The 26,613-nt window shown below is 37.8% G+C and overlaps 2 protein-coding genes across 6 annotated transcripts in view; one reads left to right on the top strand and one right to left on the bottom strand.

Annotated features, from left to right (window-relative positions):
* TOP2B (DNA topoisomerase II beta) overlaps nucleotides 1-17,288 on the top strand; it is a 60,728-nt gene extending 43,440 nt beyond the window's left edge. For 3 of the 4 annotated variants that reach the window (XM_030444559.1, XM_030444562.1, XM_030444563.1), the window contains exons 22-36: nucleotides 1,208-1,342; nucleotides 1,782-1,982; nucleotides 3,577-3,772; nucleotides 3,926-4,017; nucleotides 5,176-5,331; nucleotides 5,484-5,567; nucleotides 6,539-6,736; nucleotides 7,160-7,304; nucleotides 8,401-8,559; nucleotides 9,373-9,580; nucleotides 10,000-10,082; nucleotides 10,647-10,754; nucleotides 15,613-15,729; nucleotides 16,506-16,603; nucleotides 16,802-17,288. In XM_030444559.1, the coding sequence (XP_030300419.1) occupies nucleotides 1,208-1,342; nucleotides 1,782-1,982; nucleotides 3,577-3,772; nucleotides 3,926-4,017; nucleotides 5,176-5,331; nucleotides 5,484-5,567; nucleotides 6,539-6,736; nucleotides 7,160-7,304; nucleotides 8,401-8,559; nucleotides 9,373-9,580; nucleotides 10,000-10,082; nucleotides 10,647-10,754; nucleotides 15,613-15,729; nucleotides 16,506-16,603; nucleotides 16,802-16,963 (2,142 nt within the window). In that variant the 3' untranslated portion in view covers nucleotides 16,964-17,288. The remainder of the gene's footprint in view (nucleotides 1-1,207; nucleotides 1,343-1,781; nucleotides 1,983-3,576; nucleotides 3,773-3,925; nucleotides 4,018-5,175; nucleotides 5,332-5,483; nucleotides 5,568-6,538; nucleotides 6,737-7,159; nucleotides 7,305-8,400; nucleotides 8,560-9,372; nucleotides 9,581-9,999; nucleotides 10,083-10,646; nucleotides 10,755-15,612; nucleotides 15,730-16,505; nucleotides 16,604-16,801) is intronic. The other variant, XM_030444561.1, reaches the window with a different exon arrangement.
* Nucleotides 17,289-18,367: 1,079 nt separating this feature from the next.
* RARB (retinoic acid receptor beta) overlaps nucleotides 18,368-26,613 on the bottom strand; it is a 195,895-nt gene continuing 187,649 nt past the window's right edge. For both annotated transcript variants that reach the window (XM_008504353.2, XM_008504354.2), the window contains exons 6-8: nucleotides 24,011-24,215; nucleotides 22,543-22,701; nucleotides 18,368-18,815 (exon numbers count right to left, since the gene is read on the bottom strand). In XM_008504353.2, the coding sequence (XP_008502575.1) occupies nucleotides 18,619-18,815; nucleotides 22,543-22,701; nucleotides 24,011-24,215 (561 nt within the window). In that variant the 3' untranslated portion in view covers nucleotides 18,368-18,618. The remainder of the gene's footprint in view (nucleotides 18,816-22,542; nucleotides 22,702-24,010; nucleotides 24,216-26,613) is intronic.

Raw genomic sequence — 26,613 nt, 5'->3', positions numbered from 1 at the left:
GGGTGAGACTGAGGAAGTTCACCTTAATGCAAAAACATTGCAATTTGTAATTTTTCCAATTATTTCAGAGGACTTTTTCTTCTGTTTGACTGCAAGGCTTCACAGTTGCAAATCTTACTGTCTAATTATGACTTGACAGTAAAAAGGTGTACCACTCTTTCCTTTTTGAAGGCACTAGTACTTACCTAAACTTTGTCTTGTCAGAATTGTACTCTCAGATATCTGTAAGCATATGAGAAGAAATTGTCACAGTTCAAGAAAATCAGCAACTTATGGACAGCATCTAACTTCTGTTCCTTTATTTTTTTTTATAAGAGGTCTCTCAAATTCTGTATGCTTGAAAAATTGTGGACAGGAAGAGTATCTGGGTGAACCCGGAATATCTGTAGGGAATAGATGAAATACAGACAATGTAACCTTTACTTTACAACTGATGGATATTGCTACTTGGCAGTGTTTACAAAGTCATAGAAGCAGAAACACTTTTTTTCCTCTACTTAGATCACAGTTCACTGAATGTGCAATATTAATATTCATGAAACAGTGAGTTCCTTTTCCAGATTCTTGGGAACAATAAGTAGTTGCTGTTCTCTTTTTTAAAATTTATTTTTATTTTATTAATGAATCTATTACGCTTCCTTTAGGGCTACTAGCCATCTAGGTCCTTTCTGTGTGCTGGTATGTGTTTTTGGCTGCATGGTAAGCTGAATAAGGAAATAAATTCAATTAAAATAAACCTCCCTGTCCTCTTAGTTACTTTGTAAACTGGATGGGTTCCACTATCTTTGCAAAACAGCACAAGAAAAAAAGTAGTGAGACTAGGGTGTTAATCTGCTTTCTGTCATGCCTTTATTTTTGCTTGCAATTTTCATTTAAAAGAAAGAAAAAAACCAAAACAAACCCAAATATTGAAAAACATCCCACAAAGAAAACGAAGACCCCATCACCTCACTGGGTTCAGCTGCATCTTCTTAATAATTTATCTACTCTGTGGACCTTAAGATACTTTCTCCTGTCACTTGCACGTGTGTATTCTGTTTTTTCTGTAGTATTTTTCCTATGACTTAAGATTTTCACAGGCATGAGAGGCTGGTTGATGGGTTAGTGCAATATAAAATGGTAGCTGTATGGTATATGTGAACCAAGTATTTTAATGACATTTTATTAGAAAGATTAATACCACTTTGCTCGTTTTTTGCAATTTCAGCTCCCAAATTACAAAAACTTCAAAGGAACCATACAGGAACTTGGTCAAAACCAGTATGTGGTCAGTGGTGAAATATTTGTGGTGGACAGGAACACAGTAGAAATTACAGAGCTTCCTGTAAGGACATGGACCCAGGTAAGTAACAGTGAAATACACTTAGGTAAAACCCAAAACCCAACAAATTATTCTTTACTAAGTTATTTTACATGAGCTTTTAACACAATTTCTGATTATTGTGCATACATGAAAGAGAACATGCTTTCATTCTTTTGTATGTCTTTGTAGATGTTTTTCTACCTGTGCCATCTACTGTCCATACTACAAGGAATACTTGCTTCTCCTGTTAAATTAATATTTAATCCCCCTTTTCTTATGAGTAGACTTTTCTGTCCTTGTTGGATGCCTCTTACATTTGTGCTAGTCTTGACCTGCACATTGCAGGTTATACTCATTCTGTAAATTGTATCTGGTATCAGATGTAATGCACTAAGCTTTCAAACCTTATCTTGTTGTGGTTTAGGAAACTGGGGATTTTAAGAAGTGTTTCTGGTTTTTGCTACCTTGTTTTCAATAGGTGTACAAAGAACAGGTTCTAGAACCTATGTTGAATGGGACTGAAAAAACTCCAGCATTAATTTCTGACTATAAGGAATACCACACTGATACAACTGTGAAATTTGTTGTGAAGATGACAGAAGAAAAACTTGCCCAGGCAGAAGCTGCTGGATTGCACAAAGTCTTCAAGCTTCAAACAAGTCTTACTTGTAATTCTATGGTAACTTTTTCATGTTTGGCTATCAGAATCCTTACTGTTGCTTGTTTTTATAGTGTGCTTTGGTACTTGATGTTGAACTGTGTATTATGTATTTGAAATTGAATAGTAGAAGATTAGAGTGATGAAAGACAATAATTCAATATAGATGAGCAAATCCATTTTCACCCTGATCAATCAATCTTTCAAAACAAATTTGTCAAGCTGAGGGGCACTTAGTTTTCTGTGACTGAAAATTTCCTGTGCAGCTAACCAGAAGTAGTTAATGTAAAGTAGATCATACAAATAACTTTCTCCCATATTATAATTAGATTTTAGTTCTGACCATGTAACTTGTATCCATGTTTAAAATTGCACTTTATTCAGGACTATTAATCCTCTACTAGGAGTTTAACAATCCTATGTTATCAACAACATAAATCCCATTTTAAGTTGTAGGGTTTAAAAACCATTACCCTTAAGCTGCTTAAGTCATAATAGTGATGTAAATTACTCATGTTTTGATGTAAGTAAGAATCTGAGCAAAACACGTCTGTCTATTATGAGAGGGATTTGAACTGTAAGATGATTTCTGCCAGAATGTTTCCAAATTACTTGTCTTTAGAGACTGAAAAAGTAGCTCTATTTTTTTTATGGCAGGTACTACTTCTAGATATTGTCATAACACAAAAAATACTATTATTGCTGCTGTTATTTTATAAATCAAAAGAAATGTGAATATAGATTAACAACGAGGACCCCAGAATTGAAAAAGGGAAAGGCCTTGCTCAACCAGTTTTGTAGATTGTGCTTGAAAAGCCAATCTACCAAATCGAGGTGATAGCATTTCTCACAGTTTTAAACAACCATACAAACTATTGTGAGAACCTGTCCTCAATCTGTAATCTGTTTAACAGATTACAAAATGTTTTTCAGCTCACTGAAAAAAGCACTAAGTGCTGCTCCTGTGCATGGGTAGGAATTGCTCTACCCTACTGTAAGCATCTTCAAAGCAATGTGAACATTGTCATTGTTCACCCAACTCCCAAATAAGTGCTTTAGGTGGAGGGGCTTAATCCTTTCAGTTGACTATAGAGGGCAGCTGGGGTGACTAGTTCACCTATAAATGTCTAAACTGGAGATGTCAGGAGTCAGGCAAGGTTGATTCCAGCCACGATGTATAAATTATTTCCTACTGTGTGCTTGAACTTGAAGGATGGCTGTTTTCACAGCTGAACTGAAATATTAAAGATGCTTTTCAACAGTTATGTTAAATAGTTGTGAATCGTTAGGTGCTACTGAAGTTTTGCTTTAATATTAAGTTAAAATTAATCATTTAACTGAATTCAGACATATTTGGCTACATAGCAGTCTTCCTGTTTGAATATGTTACCACAGATCTTGTGTTAAATCTACCTGTAAATAAAAATAGAATCTATTCAGCTATGTGCTGTGTAGTTCCATAGTAAGGTTTGAGTTCAAAGACTTGAAAATAATGCCTTTTATATAGTATGTGTGTGTGTGTGTATATGTGTGCAATGAAATAAGCTCAGATGCAAATGGTAACAATGTTTGAGTTATGAATTCTCATTCAAGCAGTATATTATGTATTTTATAGGTGCTATTTGATCACATGGGATGTTTGAAGAAGTATGAAACTGTGCAAGACATCTTGAAGGAGTTCTTTGATTTGCGATTACATTATTACAGTTTACGCAAGGAATGGCTTGTGGGAATGTTGGGTGCAGAATCTACCAAGCTTAACAATCAAGCCCGTTTCATTCTAGAGAAGATACAAGGAAAAATTACCATAGGTGAGTAAATTTAAGTTAGAACTGGTAACAGTAGGGGAGAACCTGGAAATTACTTAAAGATGATAGAATGTACTTGCATGTAAAAAATTTATTTTTATTACACTGTTTTGTTTTTTTCCCTTCCCCTGCCCCTGGTGTATGTGTGTCTTGTAGAGAACAGATCAAAAAGAGACTTGATTCAGATGTTGGTCCAGCGAGGTTATGAGTCTGATCCAGTAAAAGCCTGGAAAGAAGCACAGGAAAAGGTAATAACCTGAAATGTCTGGATATATTTGATGCTATTGCTGGGATACATTACATTAATTTATTCTGATGTTTGTTTTCTAGTAGTTTAATTTAATTTATAACACACACAATGTTTAAAAAGATTATTCATTACTCTTTACTGGCTTTCATTTAAAAAAATTACATTAAACCAGTACAATCTTGTCCCATAGCATTGATACATGTACATAGATAATTCTTAAGAAAATTATATAATACAAGTCTGAAAATGATAGTGCAGAGGATTGAATTTCTTAAAGTACCCAAATCATTGCTGGCAACTTGATTTCTGATTGACTGATGCAGCGTTTCATGTATCTGTTACCAAACACAAATAACTGATTCTCCCCCTATTTATTTGTCTCTGATTTTAAAAATGTATTATTTATGTATAACTAAGGATTCATCAGTTTTCTGCAGTGAAACATAAATATTAAGCTATGACTTTTTAACCTTAGGGAAATTCACCTTGACTTAGGTTTATTCCTTTTTTAAAACCCAATAATTTTCTTTTTATTCCAAGAGAAATATGTGACAAGTTTGATTTCATGTTTTACTATGGGAAGATAAAACTTCAGAAAGCAGCTTCCAGTATCTGTCAACTGCCTGTTTTTCTGTGCCACTGTAACTGCTTTCACTGTTTGTGTGCATTTCTCATTTGATTCAGTTTGCTTTTTTTTATGACTGTATTTTAACTCAGTGTAGTGTGTTGTATTTTATAACAAAACCATTACGAGAGCTTTTGATTCAGTTCCAAACTTTGTTCATTCAGGGATCTGAGAGCAGTTTTTATGCAAAAGACTGCTCATTTCTCAAGAAACAGATGCACATGAAAATCCCAAGGATAAAGGTCTCAACTTGGTGAGATAGCTAGGAGAGTCCCAGTATCTGTAACCAGCAGCATACAAGGTATCTGGCTAGCATCAGGTTCAGATTTGCTTTCTTAAATTAAATGATTAATGCAGCTACAGAAGGTCACAGGAACGTGGCCTTCTGTAAAGGTCCAGAAAAATTAAAAAAAAAAAGAAAAGAAAAGCAAAAAGCAAGTGATGCTTTGATGCTTTGGAGCAGTGTTACAGTTCATTTCATTCATGGAACTACAATTATTAACATTTGTAATTGTGGGTATCTTGCTTTAGGCAGCAGAAGAGGAGGACCCACACAACCAGAATGATGATGCTTCCTCTGCTTCTGGCACAGCTTCTGGCCCTGACTTTAACTATATCTTAAACATGTCTCTGTGGTCACTGACAAAAGAGAAAGTAGAAGAGTTAATTAAGCAGAGAGACTCAAAGGTTGGTACACCATGGAAGGGTTGATGTAGTAAATAAGTAATGGTATAGTAATTACTGTGTCTAACTGTGAATGTTCAGTTTCTATACTATTTACTGTAGTTGCAATGTAACTTAGTAACTTAGATTCTTACATAACTACTTTTATATTTTAGGAGAGAGAGCTAAATGACCTTAAGAGGAAATCTGCTTCAGATCTCTGGAAAGAAGATTTAGCAGCCTTTGTTGAAGAGCTTGAAGTATGTTTTGTTTTTGCATATCTTTCTATAAGAATATTAAATTTAAGTTAATTTAATTCAAATAATTCATTCATAGTATTAAAATGCAAGCAAAAAAACCTAAGCACCACGTTTCAGTGTAAAAGCAGGTGGACCTCCAAGTATAGTGATAAATGGGAAGTCAGTATTGGTTATTTGTGTTCCTAGTTGTGTTTCTCAGGGACTGCCTGTTGCAGTGTTGTGTTTTTTTTTTCCAGTCAGTGATGATAAAAGAAAAATTACCAGGAGAAAGTTTCTTTTCAGGTGACAAACAAACTGGAAGTAGTAGCTGGTAATAGTAATAATTATAGTAGTTCTACATGATCTACTGCTAGGTGATCTTGATTGTGAAGCATTCTCAGTATTGTGAAGTATTGTCAGATGCAAAGCTGTGCATGTAGGAGCAAAGTGTGGAGACCAAAATTACAATATGAGGGGCTCTTACTTTGCATTATCAGTAACTCTGGGAAAAGGTGAAGTCCTGCTCGACAATTTGCTGAGCCTCAGCTTTCAGTGTTGCCTGGAAAGGGTTGATACACACTTCTGAAGTGACACAGAATAATACAAATAAGACATTTATTCCTCAGTGTGTTTGTAGTATATTTACAATTGGAAGTGTGGAAGTTCTGAAACACTACATCAGTACCCAGACACGTACACAAAAAATATAACCTTATAGAAGAAAACTTTTTTTCACTCTAGAAGTGTCCAAAAGTTCATATTTAATCCTGAATAAAAGTGTAGTTTTTAACTGAACAGAGTAATGAAGAATATACCAAGATGAATTTTTTTTGTTTTTTTTTCATTACCGGAAAGTGTGTTACAACTCAAGAGAGAATTAAGGGAAGTGTTATGCTCCATGAAAAAAGGAGATGAATCTTAAGAAATTGCCATGTTCCACTTTGTCCTCATTAAAAACGAGTATGTTCCTCTTGCCTCCCCTTGTTTGTTAGAAAGTAGAAGCACAGGAAAGAGAAGATGTTTTGGCTGGCATGGTTGGCAAACCAATAAAAGGCAAAGTTGGTAAACCCAAGGTGAAGAAACTTCAGTTGGAAGAGACCATGCCATCACCATTTGGCCGAAGAATAGTTCCACAGATTACATCTGCCATGAAAGCTGATGCCAGTAGGAAATTGCTGAAAAAGAAAAAGGTAAAAAACCCTAGTGATATAGTTAGATTATTTATTATTTAACAGCTCTGGTTTTCTGCTCTGGAAGCATAAATCCAAACCTCTAGACCTCAGTAATGCTGTAGTTTTACTGTTTTGCTGACACACTGCATTAAGAAGTAAATACCAGATTTCTTTTATCTGGTAGATAAAATCTGGTCTTCCCTTATCTGGGAAGACTCTTGTGATTTTACTTATTGTTCAGGTGATTTTACTGAGATTTCTTGTTTCCAAAGCTGTTTAACAAATGTAAATATACTAGACTAATTTGCTATTACTACTTTACTTACTTATTACTAGAATTACTTATTATTACTAGGCTAATTATCTTCTACAAAACTGTTCCAGTTCCATCTTGAAATAGAAATGTAATTTTTTTTTTTTTGCCCAACCTTTTATTTTTAGGGTGAAACTGATTCTTTAGCAATAAAAACAGAATTTGATGAAGAATTTGGTGGTGTGCCAGCCGAGGGAGGTGCAGATGACTCACTGAATACATCAGCCACAGCAGCTAAACCCCCTAAACCTAAGAGAGAGAAGAAGGAGCCTGGTAAGAGCCTTACACAGTCATTGTTAACCTTAGTTGTGTATGCTAATTGGGCATTATATATATTTTTAATAAACAGTGAGAAGGGAAATATACCACTATAATCACTATTTCACCTGATTTCCTTCCCTAAAAAGATTTGTGGAAACACTTGCAAGTACTCTGCTGAAATTTCTGTTATGTAGGCTGCTTTTCCAGGGGTGGTGGATGTTATATTTTCTACTTTTGATTTTTTTGGGAGACAAAATCTTTGTCTGCTAAAAAAAATCGGATTATTTTTGTATAATTAGACTAATTCCATCCAAACTGCAGTTTCTGATACACAGCCTCCCTGATGTTGAAGGATGTGTCACTTGCCTCCAATCTGAGTAACAGTATAGATCATAAAACTCGATTAAATAAATACATTTTCTTATTGAAACATTCAGTCATTATTACTTTTTAAAAACTTAGGTTTGTTATGGCTTGGAGGACTAACTGATGTCTGTTAACATTACTGTTTCTTCTGTTAGTAGGAATTTAGTATTACTGTTTGAGGTATATACAGTAACAGGAGAGCAGCAAAAAAGAGAGCTAAATGCAGGAAGGAGAGCGTTGTAAGTATGAGATTTAAAAAGGACTAAAAAGTGGTTATGCAAATGCTGCTTCTGAGATAAGATCTGGTTTTAATTATCCAGCCTGAATAGATTAACTGAGTTTAGTTATGACTGAGTTGTCTACATGCAGCTCAAATCTACACTAGCTAGTGTGAGCTGTCTTGTTCCCTGTATAGTGGAAAAGTGCTTGTTCTTCTCCTGGAAAACTCCAGGGACTTTAAAAACAAACAAACAAACAAAAAAAAGAAGTTTGCAAAGGAGCTAAAACTTCAAGTTAGACTTTTATGTTTTTCAGTCATAAAACAAATTTGGCAGTAGCAGGTCTCTTTTCTATGTAAAATCATTTCATGATGCTATTTTTCTTCAGGAAGAAGAAAATTCACAGTGTTTAAAGGAGAACTTAAGGGAGATAAAAATTTATGCTAAATTTATGCATCATAAATGGTTAGAAAAGATGAAAATATTTTTACCCTGACTGTAGGAAATGCTTTAACTTGTGGCAGGTACTAGGGTAAGAAGAACACCATCATCTACAAAATCCAGTGCAAAAAAAGTGAAGAAACGAAACCCATGGTCAGATGATGAATCCAAGTCTGAAAGTGATTTAGAAGAGAACGAGCCTGTGATTATTCCAAGAGATTCATTGCTTAGGAGAGCTGCAGGTACTGTGAATTTTGTCCTTTTTCTGTGAATAGTGCATTGTGACTGAATGTTTTAGCTACAAACCTGGATTTTCTTTTGACCATAACCTTCCTTTAGGACTTCATCTCCTACACATAGCTTGAGTTATGTTTTCTTTACTGTGTAGTTAGTGAAAAACTGTTTCAAGAGCAGGAACTTAAAGGTTGAAATAAAAGATTTTGTAATTTGGTCTAGAAATCTTTTCCCTTATTCTAAATACTAGAATAGAAACTATTTACATTAGTAGTAAATTATACCAGGAATAGACCAGATAATACTGTTACAAACAAATAATTTACTCTAATGCAATGATATTGTCCAGTAAAGCCCCAAAGGACAAATTTATCAAAAATATTCTGAACAGTCCAGGAAAATTAGAAATATCAGAGACTGAAAATTAAGAAAATATCTAAGTATTTGATAGTTAAAGAAAAAGCATACTGATTTTTCGAAAAGGAAAATTGTTGATCACTTTTTCAAGCATTTGATTGGGAAGAATGTTAGAATGATAGATCCAGGAAAACTTCAGCTTTTAAGTCAAGTTCTTACACAGTGGTGCCTCCCTAGCTGGTACTTGTTAGCTGAAGTTATCTGAGCAAGGGGGGTTAAATGTTTGGTAACGCTTTAAATTGAGTCCCTTCGTTCTTCCAGGCACAAAAAAGTTTATTTCCCCCCAGTCTTTTGTGTATTCTGAGACAGACATTGTTTAGAGGGTTCCACTTTAATTTGTTTGTGTATTAACATAAGCAACTATCCTGAAATGTGCATATATGTGTTGTTTTTTTTTATTTTAGCTGAGAGGCCCAAGTACACTTTTGACTTCTCAGAAGAAGAAGATGATGCAGATGATGATGATGATGCCAACAATAATAATGATTTGGATGACCTCAAAGTAAAGGCCTCTCCAGTTACAAATGACAGAGAGGATGAGTTTGTTCCCTCAGACAGTCTGGAGAAAGATGAATATGACTTTTCACCAGCCAAATCAAAGCCATCTCCAGAGTAAGTACTGTAACTCAGCAGTACTGCTGTTCTGGTAACTTCTTTGAATGCAGAACTCTGAAAAAAAAATGAGAAACATTTACCTGCTATTACTCTACGTGTACCATGTGAAATAAAATTTATGCATTTCTGGAAAAGAATAAAAGCATATATTATCTCAACTTTGCAACTGACCTATGCAGAGTTAAGTATGACTTACCAATCTATGGTACACTGTCAGTAATATCATCTGTTAAAACTGCATTCTGTAAAATTTGTTTTCCATCTTGTGCCAGTGTGGTGTACAGAACTGAGAAAAAATGCTAGAAATGTTTTGTAGTGCTAAAACAGGAATTTAATCTCATACAGCTATGCTGTACACTGGATACTTCAGTACATAGTTAATTGGACTCATGTGATTTCTTTTTTCTGATTTGAAGTAGAAAGACGTCTCACGACAAGAAAAATCAAGATTTTGGGAACATCTTCTCTTTTCCATCTTACTCTCAAAAGACAGATGATGGTGAGCTTCTTTCACTGTTTAATTCTTATAGCAACTGCTATGGTATACATAGTGTGGAGTTGGTGGTATATACAAACTTCACACCAGTTATAAAAGAAGGTGTCCAGATTTATAAAGAGGAAGGAGTTTTTATCCTTAGAGGAACAAAGTTTCTATCATAGATAAGAAAGTCACAGTACATCCATAGCCTAGTTCTAATATCACAGAATCACACACAGAATCACAGAATCCTAGGGGTTGGAAGGGACCTCGAAAGATCATCTAGTCCAACCCCCCCTGCCAGAGCAGAGCCACCTAGAGTACATCACATAGGAACGTGTCCAGACGGGTTTTGAATGTCTCCAGTGAAGGAGACTCCACGACCCCCCTGAGCAGCCTGTTCCAGGGCTCTGTCACCCTTACAGTAAAAAAATTTTTTCGAATATTCAACTTGAACCTCCTGTGCTCCAATTTACACCCATTACCCGAAGCACTTTTTTGTGTTTAATTTTGACTGAAATGAATACTGATGTTGTAAAATATGTGGTGAACATGTTTTATTCTAAACATACTCTGTGAATATAGATACAACAAAATTGGACAGTGATGAAGAGGATTCTGCTCCTGTTTTCTCATCTTTTGCTCCAAAGCAAACAGAGAAAATACCAAGTAAAACAGTAGCTGCTAAAAAGGGTATGTATAGGATTGTCCTGTAATCCAATCCATTTATTTAAAATTCATCTCCTCCACCTTTGCATTGTCTATTCTCATCAAGTAAGAAGTACATTCATTTATTTTGAACTTGGTGAAATTCAATGTAGGGTGTGAAACTTTCCCAGCTTCTTAATTTTAATTGTTTTCTTGCCACTGGTTGCTGTGGTGTCAAAACTTAGTACTTTCCACATAAGGAGTTTGGTGCTCAGCCTTTGATTAGTTTAACTAATGAGAGGTTTTTACCCTCAGGGAAGTAAATGAAACAAAATGGCTTAGGATTTGAAGATATAGATAGATAAGATTCTATAACGAACCGAAATTATTTACTTTAAAAGGAGGGAGAGCAACTGCAAAGGAGGATCCTCAAAGAAATATTTGTCCTAAATAGGTGTCATGGTTTAACACCATTCAGCAACCAAGCATTATGCAGCTGCTTGCTTGTTCCCCCTGGTGGCATGGGGGAGAGAATTGGAAAAGTAAACATGAGAAAACTCGCTGAGAATTTAATAGAGAAAGCAAAAGCTACATGCATAAGCAAAACAAAACAAGGAATTAATTCACAACTTCTGTCAGGCCATCTCCAGGAAAGCCAGGCTCCATCACAGGTAACAGTTACTTGGGAGAAGACAAATGCTATCACTTCCAGTGTCCCTCCTTCCTCCTCCTTCCCCCAGCTTTATTTGCTGAGTATAACACCACCACATGGTGTGGAATATCCCTTTGGTCAGCTGTCTCAGCTGTGTCCCCTCCCAGCTTCCTGTGCACTCCCAGCCTAATCACTGGTGGGATAGGATGAGAAGCAGAAAAGGCCTTGGCTCTGTGAGCACTGCTCAGCAGTGGCTTAAAGCATCTCCACATAACCAACACTGTTTGCAGTACAAATACAAAACATAGTCCCATACCAGCTACTAAGAAGAAAATTAACTATCCTAATCAAAACCAGCACAGTGGGGTATCACACTAAGTTCCTTTTGGCCCAGGTTTTTTTGCTTTTTCTTGGAATGAAGGATGCAAGGCTCTCCTCAAACTTCAGAGGTAATCCTTTCAGTTAATAATGAGGCTTCTAGAACTGGCATATTGAGGATCTGACACTGCAAAATTAAGGACAATTCCAAGAGGATGTTTATTATTTGGATTTGGTTGTGTGGTCATACTTGGGTATTTGTAGAAATAAGGTTTTCTGGTCTGCCTCCCTTGGGCAATATTGGTTTATTGGTTGTTAGTGCCACTTCCAAGAGCAAGACTTGTGCTAATTTCTACGTGTGTTAGATTATGCTAGACACTTGCCATAACTAATAGAGAAAAAATGCTATTTCTTACCTAGTAGTAGTTTAAATAAGTTATAAAATACAGCTCTTAGCACATGATAGACTGGGGATTTTCTTACTTTCAGATATTTGCCTTTTGTCCTGTGTTTGTTTCAGATAACTTTCTTTTTTCTTGCTGCTCAATTTTCTGTCCTCCTGCGAGATTTTTTTCCCATGATACTGTGTCTTTTTTTTTTTTTAAAGCTTCTTTTGATCAATTTGCAATTGTTGTATTAATTCTTTCTAAAAGATATCTTGAGGAATCTGCAGGAAATCAGGCACTTAAAATAGTTAACTTACCTTCTTGTAAACAAGAAAAAAGAAATCTGATGTATTAGGTACCATCAAACTGCTGCATCTTTTCATCCTTTCCCCTGTTGCTTCTCTTATCATCTCTTCATGCTGCATTGGGTCTCATCTAATTGTAACCTTTTTGAATCAGTAAATGTCTGAATACTTCTCAAAAGCTTTCAGATAGCAAAATTCTATAATACAAGAAATAGACTTTACAGAAATAGCTGACCTCCTTTGTTAAACTTCTGTACTGCAGTAAATAACAAGGGAACAGTGTATGCAGTAACCAAGCGTAGATACAATTAGCTTTCAATCTCTTTCCCATTCTGTTTTCTCGAGGCCTACATGTGGTGGGTTTTCATTAACTTGAAACCTTACAACATGGCTGTGGATTTTTCATGGAAGAATTGTTTTTTGCCTTCAGAGTAGCCTTTGGGAGTCTTCCTCTCAGCCTGTGTCAATGACATGTTGCTTTCACTAGTTTTCATCTCTTCTCCTTTGCCCAGATTAGACATGACCACAGTGTCATGGTAAGTTTTGACAGTGCAGTGATCAACAAGCATGCTTAGTTCATTGGTTGCCTGGTATCCTTTTAGTTATTTCTTTAATTCTAAGTCCATCTCCACACCTCGTATCAATAACCCCTTCAAAAAACATTTTCTGGTATCTTAATATTGCATCCACTTACCCTCACACTGGGAATCGTTCCAGAGTTGCTTGATTTTCTTCAGAGCTTGGATTTTTAAAGCTAGGAAGCTAAAATGGAAGAACCATTTGTTGCCTTGTGTTTGTCCAGCCACATTCCCTTTCAATGAGAAGAAATAAAGGAATAGGTATGAGCTTCTTTTCAGATGTCTGTCAATTTGAGAAGAAATCTCTTGACCTCTAGTGGTCACCACAGTGGATAAAAAGACTGCTGAGCTTGCTTTCCATGCACTGTTTGAGAAGTCTGTGGTTCTAGTGCTTTATAGATATATATCTATCTTTATATATAAATATATTTATATATAGATATATTTATATTCCCTAAGGGGAATCTGTCTTCCTCTTTGTTTATAAACAGCTGTGCACCTTCAGCTGGTGAGATTCTAGCAGTGAGATGTACCCTTCATTTTAGCTGTAGGACTGGCATCATTGCTGGACTCTCTACCAAAAACTTGGGCTCCTAGTAAGCCTACTGTATGCTGACCCCACTGCAGACTTCCCTTTCATGTCATTATACCTAATGGGGATCTTGGGTGAGCGGACTGCTATCTAGATGTAGTGTAACAAGGCAACCAGGTGCCCCTAATTGCCAGGGAGTGGGCATGAGCTTGTGTCAAGCCCACCTGTGCCTGATTAGGGCGGGCCCCCACTGCGCATGAGCAGGACCAGGGGGCCAATAAAAGGTGAGTCCTGAAGCACAGGCTCAGCTCAGTCCTGAGCATCCTTTGCAGAGAGGTCAGTTGCTTTTGGAGCACTGTATTGCCTTCATTGTGTCACTAGCGCTCATTGCCCACAGGATGAGGCTCTGGTGGCACAGCCGGCTAAGACACAGTACTGCAATGCCGAGGCCTCGGGTTCGAGACTCCTCAGAGCCTCACCCTTGTTGCCTTATTACACTACATCTAGTTGCTGTCAGAGATCTTTCCCACTTGCGCATGCTTTAGGTACACAATCTAAGGTAGCAGCTTCAGTATCCCACTAGAGGTAGTGCAGAGGGACATGCATGTTTTGGAATCCATGGATACTTATTTTAGCCAATAGATAACAAGAGGTTTACTGTCCTTTAAACTTGGTGTTCTGCATGCAGACTTCACAGGAGTTGATCAGTGATAACAAGCTCTGTTTCAAGGGAAGAACCAGTCTAGTGTTTGTGGCAGTGTGCCATACCTCTCTTTCATTTCCCAGTTCTTTCCTTCTCCACAATTCCTTGATAGTCAGTGCAAACTTTTGCTTCTTTTCTAACATTAGTTAACAAACCCAAGGACTTGGGACCAGCTGAAGATTGTAACATCTCTGGGTGCATGTGCTGCTTATAACTTGTCAGTAGAGCACACCTGGCTTTCTGTATGCAAACCAAGTTTTGTATGAATAGGATGAGGAACTGTGCAAGGCCCAATTACCTGGCCAAAGCATATATAATCATAAATAAATTATGAGGACATTTAAACCCCAGCTCCTGATGCTGAATGTCACCTAGGTCTAAAATGGATCTCTTCTGCTAAAATTCTGTTGGTCACAGTTTCTGCTTGTCATCTTCAGGGTGATGAAACTTCTGAGTCTTTCCCTTCCCTGCCCCCTGGTCTACATTTCTTTATGCTGGTGAAGCTTCTTCCTGTATGAAGGACTTTGTTGTATGTTGGGACCTAAATTCATTTACCTTCAGGTGATACTACCTGTCCCCTCTGTTACTGGTAACTGCTTATGGTGGTGATTCTGGAAGCATTTCTTCTGCTTTAAGTTGCTGGGTACTTTTTCCAGGCTTGCTAGTAGGTCTTTGTGGCTTATTTATTTTAACTTTATGCTAATACAAGTGGTTTTCCCAACTGAGATACCTAGATTGACTTATTTCAAGTTGCTTTCAAAGATGGTTCCTGACTTCCATCCTAAGCACCGTTGCTTCCCTCCCCAAGTGTTTTCTGCAGACTGACTTGTCTCTAAGCATACAGAAAATATTATCCTGTGATTTTAAGGTTTTTTTTGCAACCTAAATGATTCTGTGGTTGTGACCTTTGTCAGCCATTGTGTGAACATACCAACAACTATCTTAAAAAGATGGCAAGGCTAGTTGTCTAGCAGTAATTGAAATTCTGTAAAAAAGAAATCCACAGATGAGGCTCCTTTCTGCTTTTTATGAAGTTCCTTTTCACTGATATTGATAGAATACTCTCACACTGGGATGCACTGTCTCTCAAATTTATACAGTAATCATAGGGAAGGTTGTCCTCCAGTTGTACCACTGTAAATGCAAAAATGTTAGGAGCAGCAAGCTCAAAAAGATTAAAAAGTATTTAATCAAAACTACTGGAACTTACTGGATGCATTGATCAATTTTTAAGTGTGATAACAGAAGACTCCTTTTTATTTCAGGCAATTCTAGCGTAAAAGCTGAAGTCTGTTGTCCCCAGGTGCAGACACCACTCATCTTGTTTTTAACACCTAACATTTATGCTGTAATTAAAGTAGCTAATAAAATTTAGCACCTCTGGCCAATATATGGATTTAACCTCTTTAGTATCTTTAATTCCTAACAGCAAAACTAGATGTGCCCCCTAAACCTAAAAGAGCTCCGAAGGCCAAGAAGGTGGAAACTATAAACTCTGACTCTGATTCAGAATTTGGTATTCCAAAGAAGACTGCAGCACCCAAAGGTACGAATTTTGGTGCCATGTCCTCTGTAACATGGGTTTGCAGTAATTTTTATAAGGAAAATAAACTAGTGTATCTTAAGTTGGAACCACACTGATTTTAATACTAAATTATTACTCAGCCATGAGCTTTTTCTGTGACAAAAATAGTGGACTGACTTGTAACAAAGAGCGTGTAAACTTTTTTCTCTGACTTTCACTGTTGGTAATGTATTTTAAGAGTTCCAAAAGTCCTCTTTTTGTTTGTCTGTTCTATTGGGTATTGATTATTGTCTTTCCACCTCAGCTTTTTACAAGACAGTAAAATTCTGGTAATAATTCTAGCAAGTAGTGACTTCTGGCTTTTAAAACCAATTGTTTGGTATTTCCGTTCTTAGTTGTCAGAGTCCTCACAACAAAACACATCAAATGGTGTAATCAGAGAAGTCTGTAAAGGACATGCCAGTGTTGGCAGTTAACAGTACATTTACTAAATAGTAAAAGGTGAATTAATGCTGTGTTATCAGTATATAACTGGTCTGAGGACTTGTACTTCAGCCAGGAAGTCATTTGATTTTGAACTGACAGCTTCAGTTGCCAGTGTGAATAGTAACTTCGGAGCAAATATAAAATATTTAAAACTGAGAAAATAAAATACATCATAATTTACTGCTGGTGTGTACATGTAAAAATATTAAAGTAATTTCGGTTAAGTTTTTTTCAGTTTGCTGAACTCTGGAGTTTTATTTAAAAAAAAAATAAAATAAGAAAACAAAATAAAATCATATTCTCTCACCTAGGAAAAGGTAGAGGGGCAAAGAAAAGGAAAGCATCCAGTTCAGAAAATGAAGGTGAATACAACCCTGGGAAGAAAACACCGAAATTGACTCCAAGCAAGGTCAGTTCTCTCTGTGCTCTTTTCTCCTTAAAAAAAAAGAACCTAATGATTACTTTACACAGAAAGTACATGTTCTTATTATAGGTTATGAGTATGGTAATGGGAGTTACAGATGTTAGGGAAAGTTTCCTTCTGTTCTGAATTAAAAGGGAAAATGCACGCAGCATCACAACTTAATTTGTCTTTTCTTTCCTGAAGAAATCCAAGAAAGCTGCTTTTGACCAGGATTCTGATGTGGAAATCTTTCAGTCAAGCTTTGCCTCCGAAACTGCCCCAAAGCCACGGACAGGCCGGGCTAGGAAAGAAGTTAAATATTTTGCAGAGTCTGATGAAGATGATGACTTTGATATGTTTAATTAAGTGCCCGAAGAGCACACAGATGTTTTCCAACAAATACCTTGTGTTGTCCTTTTGTCCCTTCTGTCGCAAACTTTTGTACATTTGACTTATTTTATGTGATAATGTAATTGATGGTTTTTATTATTGTGTGTAGGCATTTTAACATTTTGTTCTTACACCTACAGTTTTAAGCTCTTTTTTACTCATTGAAATGTCATGTATTTGTCTGACTGGCTTGTAGAGATGTTCTAGACAGCTGTGCTAAAGCACATTTTAATTGTCATGGTTGCAAACAGCAAACCTGCTTTTTGAAATGAAGTTTAAACATTAAAAAATGGAAAACTACCGTGTGTGTGTGTGTGTGTGTGTGTGTGTAGAATTTGGATTAGAGGCACTACTTCTACACAGTTGGTCTTTTTGTTGTTTTTTTTTTTAAAATAAATATATTTTATTCTTTGCCAGGAGACTCCATGGAAAAAGGTAAACAGTATATGAACATAGAAAGCATTGTTAAACAATCTCAATGTACAAACAGAGCCAGTGAAAGTACATCACAGACTTGCTAGAATATATATATATAAAAAAAAAACCAAACCACTAGTGCTTTAAATGAAACCTAAGAAACTGACACTTTAAATCTGTTAACCATTCTACCACAGTTTTCACTCTGCTTCATGGTGATTTAACAAGGCCAAGAAGGCAGATTCTCTCCTTGTGTTTCTGGAAGTCCTAGCTGTACTTCCCTAGCTCCTGGAAGGCTGGATAACCCAGCTAATTCCTGGCAGTTGATTCTTTAGGAAATACCCTGGACTCAGATACCCGATTCAAATGCTGGAAATGACTCTGCTGCTGATCATCCCACGAAGCTTCCCCAATGGCTTGTGAACAAGTAAACAAAATCATGGTAACACTGAAAAGTGTTTCTGCCTTGGAGGCTATCATTACTGGAGTTAATTGTGTAGCTAGGGCACCAGCCAGGTAAGAACCCACTTCTTTAAATTTTAAAGTGACATTAACATTGGATCAAACGATATCTGATTGATTGACTGATCTGGGCAGTTAGCGCTGATACCGACGTCTTCTCTGCTAGTGCAGTGAATTTTTGTTTCATTTTTACAATGAAGGAGATGCAAACTGAGGGCACCAGAGACAAGTTTTTGTGTTAAACTAAATCAGACAGTCCTTTAAGCTTCCTTTTCTGGGTGTGTACAGTAGTCCATTTCATATGGTTGGGATCTTGATCGGTTTAAGTATGAGAGACAAAAGGAAAGCACCAAACATCCAGTTTAGAACGTACAGCCATACATTTGTATGTACAAAGTCATCAGAAATGCAACCAGAATTTAAAGTCTGAGATCTGTCTTGTCACCATGCAATCTTGAATGTTCAGAGGAGAAAACAGAAGCTTAGCTATTTTTTTTTTTCGCATGAAATGGCTGATTTAGAGTTTCAAAAGTTTGCATTTTCTAGTTTTAAGAGTTTAAACAGCAAGGAGTATATATCGATACATATGAAAATTTATTGGTCCTTGTTGAGTTTTTATCTATATATATATATATATACACATATATAGATATATATTAAGTCCAGAAACTAAGCAGCAGTAGAAATGTTTTTCTTGCTTTTCATCCCTGTACATACGGTATTAGGAATGTCTGAAGTAGCTGGAAAATGTCTTATTGCACCATAGGGGATTGACTGACACTGCTGTTATCCACTGAACTAGGTGAGATACTAGGACTGTGTTCTGCAGTATTTCCATTGGAGGATGGTGTCAGTGGTTCATGTCCTTCAGAGTTCTCCAACATTTCCTGAATAAGAGGTGGCATGGATCCAGGAATTTCCATTTTCAATGTAATGACACGTTCTGCACCTTTAAAAAGAAAACAAAACCAAGCCCCTTCCATTAGTATGATTTATACAATTTCCTTTTTTGTTAGCATCATCAGCATCATTTCAGGGTATGTTACTTTAATGGAGGATTTGGTGTCTCCTTCTTTATATCTTGCATACAAAATCATGTAAGTGAACTACTTCATTCAAGAAAAAGGAGTAGGATGAATACTCATTAAAGAATTAAAAATTATGACATAGCAACTGATATTACAATAGGGGTAAATTGGATGAGTTGCTTCTTTTCAACAGAAGGAATGAAAATAACATTAAATTGTACTGAAAAATTAAATGAAACTGTAATCAGAGATATCTTTATAGTCATGTACTTCACTGTTTTTAAGCTGTGCTGGATCTGCAAAGACTACTGACAAAAATTCTGGCTGATTTGTGTTAATTGGTGACAATGCTGTAAGAGAACTGCAGTGACTCAAGTCAGAACACTTCTTTCCAACACAGAAAACTCTGAAATAAGAATTCAACAAATCACTGTTTTATAGAATAAATGGATTCATCTGTGTAGGATTAAACAAAATTACCACATCAATCCTGACTACTCAGACTGCAAGCCAGCAGCTTTTTAGGGGGAAAAAAGAGAATCCAGGCCGTGCTTTGTGTACAGGGTTACAGCATGACAGAAAAGCTGTGTTTAAAAAAAGGGCCAAGACCCTGCCTGATACTGGGCAGATGTCTCTGAGGGAGCTGCTTAGGTCTTAATAAGTTACCACAAATAGGGAAATCCTTAAATGTTTGGATGGAAGAAAAACTCCTCTGTGAAAAGAAAGACTGTAGCTGGAAAAAAGCATGAGCTGGAAAGCAGGAAGATCCAGCTGAGGGGTTTTGTGTTGCTGTTGCTTATGGGCAGCCATGGTCAGAGAGCCCTCAACAGCCAGCAGTAGTGCCAATACACCCTCATTAAGTACCACAGTCTGTTGTAAACAAGTGATGCAGCTTAAGGACTGAAAGTTAATAAAATATTCAGCTACTTAATGGTGAGGACCATAAAGACCAGCAACATTTTAGAATTACACCTCAAATAAAGTGAGGATATACAGTAGAGGTTCTGTCCCACACAGAAGCATGAATGCTTCATCTATTTTGCTGCTGATAGGAAGATTTTTCTTATAAAGCCAACATCAGGCAATTTATAGCCATAAACCTCAGCATTCAAGTATCTCACCTAACGTGTATTGGATTCCCGATCAGCTTAAATTAATCCTAAATCTAAAGCAAACAGGAATCCGTGCTCTTTAAAGTGAGGGAAGGCAAGAAGAGCCAACAAAATTAATGAGAGAACAATCTGGTTATTGAAGATATCCAAAGTTTCTCTCCTCTGAACTGTATCTTCTGCTTCTCCATGTCAGTGCCCGTGTGGGCAGGCTCTCAGTCTCAGGGCTCTCAGTCTCAGGGGGCACCCCCAGAGGGGAAGGGAGTGCTTATGTTCATCACTTAACTGAGGAGCCTCAGAAATCATCCACAAAGGCAATAAATGGCTTTCCGAGTGAACGCTCATTCTAAAGCCTCTTAAATAACTGTTAGGGGCAAGCAATTGGAAAGAAATTAATGCAGCTTCTCTGAAAATTGCCTGTAGCCAGAGTAGTGCTGAAGAACAGAATCTGGCCACGTTAAGTTCCTGTTTTCTGCTGTTCTGGAGTAGGTCAGTTGCAGCACCAAGTGTTAGTGTGGGTATATACAATTGTAGTGCCCCAGTAATTTTTCAGGTATTGCCAGTTTTCAATTTAATGGTGGGACAAGCAAACTCAGAAGATGGTTTCTTGCTTCAGTCCCATGAACACTTAATTCTTTTGTTACAGTAATTTTAATGCCTCAAAAGAATATAACTGTGCAAGGAACTCGAGTGTAAGGAGATGTTCTTGGCCAGTTAGGTTCATGCTTACTTTGGTAATTGCTTTCAGGGATCATGTACCATCAAGAGTCATTATCTTCTAATGTACATCTTTTCAAATAAAACTCAAGACACACCCACCCCTCCAGGACATCACTAGTCCTTTGGAATGATTTAGTGCTACTATAAAGCATTAATGATATAATTAAAGTTAAATACTCATGTCAGAAGGGAAAGAAGAATCCTTTCTAGTGCCCTGAAAGTATAGAGACAGAACCGTGTTCTTGAGAAGCTGGAGGGCTCTGTCAAAGAAGTAGGAAAGTGGAAATAGATTTGTCCACAAGCAAGAACAGCAGAATGTACCATCTCCCCTAAATATTTTTATAGATGATAGCCTGGTAAGGGGTTCCTCTTTAGGATATGTTTTCTTCCAGCTCCTGGTGTTTCCTTTCCAAGTTACTTTTTTCAGTTCTAATCAATCCAATTACATTGCTCACTTCTTTTTATAGACATACCTGTAGCTTAATCCTTTAACTTAGACATATATACATTGTTTAAACGGTAACAGTCCAGGTGTTAATGTAAAACAAGTGTACTATTTGAGTGACATAACTGCTATTTTTTTCCCCTGAAGTCTCTCAAACCATGTCAAATGACATGAGTAATTTTTTTCAAAGGCATCCAACCTATAGCTACATGGGTACCAGCACACACAAGCTCATGTGCTTGTTTTCCTACCAGGATAACTTATATCTGTAGCTGAGTCAGCTTAGTAAGAAAGTGGAGCTGCATCAACCACTGAAAAATAAGCACTGTAAGCACTCCAGACTCTCTGTATTCAGGCTAAATCTGGAGGCAAACACTGATGAAACAGCTGGACACAGCTGAAATGGGGCCTTGGGGAGACACAGGACAAACAAGAGGCGCAGACTGGGCATGCACAGAGGCTGCCTATGAGCTGCCAGGTGCTGAGCATCCTCTGCAGCCTTGAGAAGAGCCCCCAGCCCCTCCTCAAGCTGCACACCTGGAGGGACAGGACACAGAGCAGGGAACCTCTGATGAAATGGAAGCAGCCAGCTCTACCCATCCTTTAGGGAAGTTACGTCGTAGCGCTGAGACTGGGTGTGCTTCACGTGATCAATACACCACAGACAAGACTGCACAAAGTGATAAAATCAATCCCAGGATAATCACAGTTGGTTTGGATTAGTGGTGCTGGAACCCCAAAATCCTGGATCAAATTACTTCTAAATCTTCAGTCTATCAGACTACTGTCTATGGGAATTTTGCATGCACAAGTGTATTGTGCTGTTTGTAAACAGACCTGGTCTTTTGACAGCCATTAGTGATACAAAATACAGGCCCAGATATCCAGACCCACTTTTAAACATTAAAAAAGGCTTAATGAGTGTTTTATCGTGCTTTAAAATAATTAACAAAAAGTTCATGCTAATGATCTGATAACTCACTTATACTAAGACAATGTTTTTGCTCTTAAGTTGCATGAAGAATGCAGCACCATGTATGTTTAAACCAATTTAAACACAGGAATTATATAAAGAAGAAGAGAACCATAAAATCATTGGTTTGGATGATTGGAAAAGACCTTTAAGGTCATCAAGTTGAACTGTTAACCCAGCATTGTCAAGTCCACCATGAAACCTTGTCCCTAAGCACCACACCTACTCATCTTTTCAATACACCCAGTGGTGTGGACTCAGCTACTTCCCAGCCTGTTCAGCGCCTGATGAGAAAACTCAAAGGAACCTTTCTTAGATACATTTAAAAAATAACAAACCACATCTCTAGGCCAGCTTCCTCTGAAACCTAATGCTGACACTATTACTGGAAGACACTGTACCTTTTGCACTGATGCTACGGAGATCTGTGATTTTCATTAAGATCTTTGGGAACATATGAGGCTTGTTGGGTCGTCTCTTTCGGATGTAGATTTTCAGTGCTTCAAGCAGTGGTTCCTGAAGCTTATCCACTTTCACTGGTTCTTCAAGGTCCTGGCGATCTGTAGAAAAGTATCATATCACTCGTGTGATTTTAAATGTTAGTATTTATTTCTTTTTATAAACTCCAAGTCACAGAAACTCCTTCTTGTTCTTGATTTGAACTTCATTAATTTAATCTTTTTCTCTGCATGTGACCCACACCCTGTAGTGAGTATTCTGTGGGAAAAAGGGCAAACCACGGCTTTCTGAAACTTAGATTCATTTTTTCCTAGGTGATTGGAAAGGTTTGTCACTTTAGTGGTCCAGATTTAGCAGTTTACTCTTGTACCTTCCTCTCCAAGGCAAAAAAATATTGCTGGAAACAGTATTTCAGAATTAATTTTATATGCGTCATTGATAAGCTACTTAGGTATGCAAAACGACAACAGCTAATTGGTTTTTTGGGTTTTGTTCTTTTAATCAGAACTAAAATGAAGTGAGCTACCATCAGTTATCAGCAGATGGCAGTGCTAGCTTGAGTGACAACAAATGTCACCCGTAAACCAAGATTAACCGGTCACATATTAATGACATCTCAAAGCCACTTGAGCTTTTGATAGGTTATAATTAGAGACACTTAAAATTAGGAAGATTTTGAACTTTTTTTTGAGCAAGGGGCATTGTCAACAAAGTCTGACTCTTGTTTTTTAAACGTTTTCTAGCAGCACTCAGTTTGTAGCTCAACAAAATGGCCCATCTAAACAAGGTGTGTTTCTATTGCTAGTCCAGATTTTGCAAAGGATGAGAGAGAATGGGGGATCAAACTAGCAGAAATTTACAGACGATTTTAGAAATCATCTGAGCCTTTGCTTTTGTGTACATTAAAACCATTATTTTACCTTATTTTACTTGGCAATGCCCCTTTCAAGTTGTAATCACCCCGTCCAATCAGTAAGCTAATTTCAAAGTATAATCTACTTTTTTCCTCAAGAAAGTTTTCACCAGCAATTTCTATGTGAATGGAACTATATGCATATAATTATATTTATGCACATGAATAATGGGCTTCTTGCTTTAACAAAGTTTATGCATACAAGTGCCTATATACTGCTTATATGAAAATGCAGCTGGATATATTGTGTAGTCCTCAAAAGGCAAGTAATAGGATCAGTTGCTTGATGTAATGATTGGATAAGAACAGTAACAAAACCCAGTAATTTATCACCAGTGGAAGACAGACATTTTGTGTTAAGTTGTTTATACAACATCACAATATTGCACATAAATATTTTGCATCTTTTAGTACAGGAAAGCAAAATAAGTAAAACATAAAGTCTTATTGTGTCTGTCCTTCTCATCATATGCATCCCAGTTCATTCTGTACGATACCTCCACAGATTAAGCAGATGGCACTGAGGAGCCCAGTTTCTGTATCATCCATTTCCAAAGGCAGAAGCTGGTTGGCAAAGGTGAACACGAGATCAGTCAGGGGGCCAAAGCCGGCGTTGTGCATCTGAGTTCGGTTTAGGGTAAGGCCATCTGAAAAGGTCATGGTGTCTTGTTCTGGTGTGTATCTTGTGCAAATTCTAAGGATCTGTAGAAGGGCAGAAAAAAAATATGAAGAATTCCACATATGAAAATATGAAAAAAAAAATACGACAGGTTTGTTGCACTTTCTTGATATGGCAAATTACCCACAGAACTGTAACACATGGACTTGTTGAAACAATCTGAAATAAAATTATTGGTTTGTTGAGTTCTAGTAGCATGAAAGTTCTCGGGTACAACATGAGCACTCAGTTAACTATATGTATTTTTTACTAACAGCTTTAAGAACAGAATTTTTCCCCTGAGTTACAAAATAAACAAAACTTCCAGGCAATCCTCAGCACTTAACTAACCAACATTACCAGAATATTAACATGAACTGCTCCTTAATTAGTATGCTATATCACTATTGCTCTGCTGGTCTCATCCAGCAAGATCACAAAAATAACTCACCTCTTCCAACATACACATATTTAACTGATTTTGGGGGTCAATTTTGCATGACAGTGCTTCTCTGGGCTGTGCCTTTGGTAAGGACTAAGCATCTCCGTGGTTCTTTGTGTGGGTGTATGCAGACTGTGAGTCGGTGACAGAGGCAGAACATCTCCTGTATTTGGGGGTGCCTCCCTTTCTTCTGTGACAGCAGGTAGGAAAACACCACTATGGGAACACAGTCCCCATGAGCAGAGAAAAGCCCTCACTCCATCTCCCAAGCAGCTGCAGCTCCAGCCTCCATGGAGTGCTGCTTATCTTGCCAGCCTGGGCACCTGGGCAGCTTATCAAACTTTGAACTTCCACTGACGGGGCTGCTGTGAGGGGCTGCCAGCAGCCTGGCCTGCTAGAAGCCCGAGGAGTTTGCCCAGCTTGTCTTCTTTTACTGTTGTTTTTGGGTCCATGTGTAGTGACACCAAACCTCCTCACCCTCTGGTTGGCCTCCTGCAGCTCTGGTGCTTCCCCCACCCCAATCCCCAGGCAGTGCTGGAAAGGGCACTCACCCTGCCTACCCCGTGCAGAGCATCCCTCCCCGCTGCTGCCAGTGTCACCCACCCCTGCACAAGCCCAGGCAGTGTTGGTTTTGGCAAGCTACCTTGTCTGCTGACAGCCACCCAGCACTGACCCCAGATAAAAGAGCGCTTCAGATGAAAAGGGGAGGGTGGGGATTCACACCTCCAACTGGACTGGGGAGGAATGCAAAACGCATGAATAAAACACTGAGAATGCTCTGCATTTTGTTAGTAAACACCCCTGGTGTCAGGGCAGCGTCAGGAGTGTGGCTGCAGTGGAGGGTCCATGGCAGCATGGCTGGAGAGAGGGGGTGTGGGGGCAACACTTTCACCTCTCAGAGAGAACCCAGGATGTCTCCTCTGATGGACCCTGTACAGCACAGGCTGGTTTGTACAGCTGCTGTGAATGAACACTGCCTTGAGGATCAAATAAAAGAGATGTCCATCATGTGGACATATTCCTGTTGCACATATCGATACTGAATGCTGAAAATAATCAGAGATGGGAGAAGGCCTTTCCCTAAACTAAACTAAAACCTTGCAGAAATCTAGCTGGCTAGCTGAGTTCAGACAATGTCCGTATTTTTTTAGGGCTTGACTGTATTTATTTCCCATACAGCCATCCTACTTTGTTTTAAAGATTCAACAAAAAAGATTTACACAAATATAAGTGAGCACAGAGAGAATTTTAATTATTCCTATAGTTGCCAAAGCTCTGAGTCAGAGGCCCCAGCACTTGGCAGCTGACCAGCCTGGGCTTGGTTCTCCCACTTTCATCTTTCCCTGGCAACACTGCTCCAAATAAGCAGGGAGGAGAATGAGGAGGACATGGCATGTAAGAGACCTACAGGGAAGCTTTTCTTTCTCTGCTTAAATTACTCGGTAAGAGACTTAATAGGGTGTATTTCTGCAGAAAGCTCTTCAACTGTTTTCTATCTCAGCAATAATCTTATCTCACACTGTGGGTATACACTGAAGCTCTATGTGGTTGGACAGGCATGTTTCACATCAGTTCCCTACCCCTGAATTACAATAAGCTCTTGAAATTTTTTGAATCAACAACCAAGAGAGGCACAAACACCAACGCACGGCACTCGAATTCTTGACTAACCACAAGTTGCCTGCTAATAGAAGTGATCTTAAAAAGCTGCTGGTAACTCCAAAAGTTTTGTGGAAGAGCTGAAGTGCATTTTAAGGATTATTAGCAGAAATCAACATTACAAAGCATGGCACCCTGTCAACAAGAGACAGCATGTTCACCATATTCTGCGCTGCCAGTAACCAGCGGCAGTTCTCTCCTGTAAAGTTCACTGTTGGTTACCCTTTTAAATCATTAAAAGATTGCATATAGAGGAGAAGAAACATGCAGAGTTTGTTATTTTGCAGAAAGGTGAGGTTTGAAAACTTTGCAGAGTTATTGAGAAACCCAAGAGCTACTGG

Source organism: Calypte anna, chromosome 2, assembly GCF_003957555.1.
Source record: "Calypte anna isolate BGI_N300 chromosome 2, bCalAnn1_v1.p, whole genome shotgun sequence".
NCBI lineage: Eukaryota > Metazoa > Chordata > Aves > Apodiformes > Trochilidae > Calypte > Calypte anna.
The sequence above is the reverse complement of the archived record's forward strand: the minus strand, read 5'-3'. Positions and strand labels throughout refer to the sequence as shown.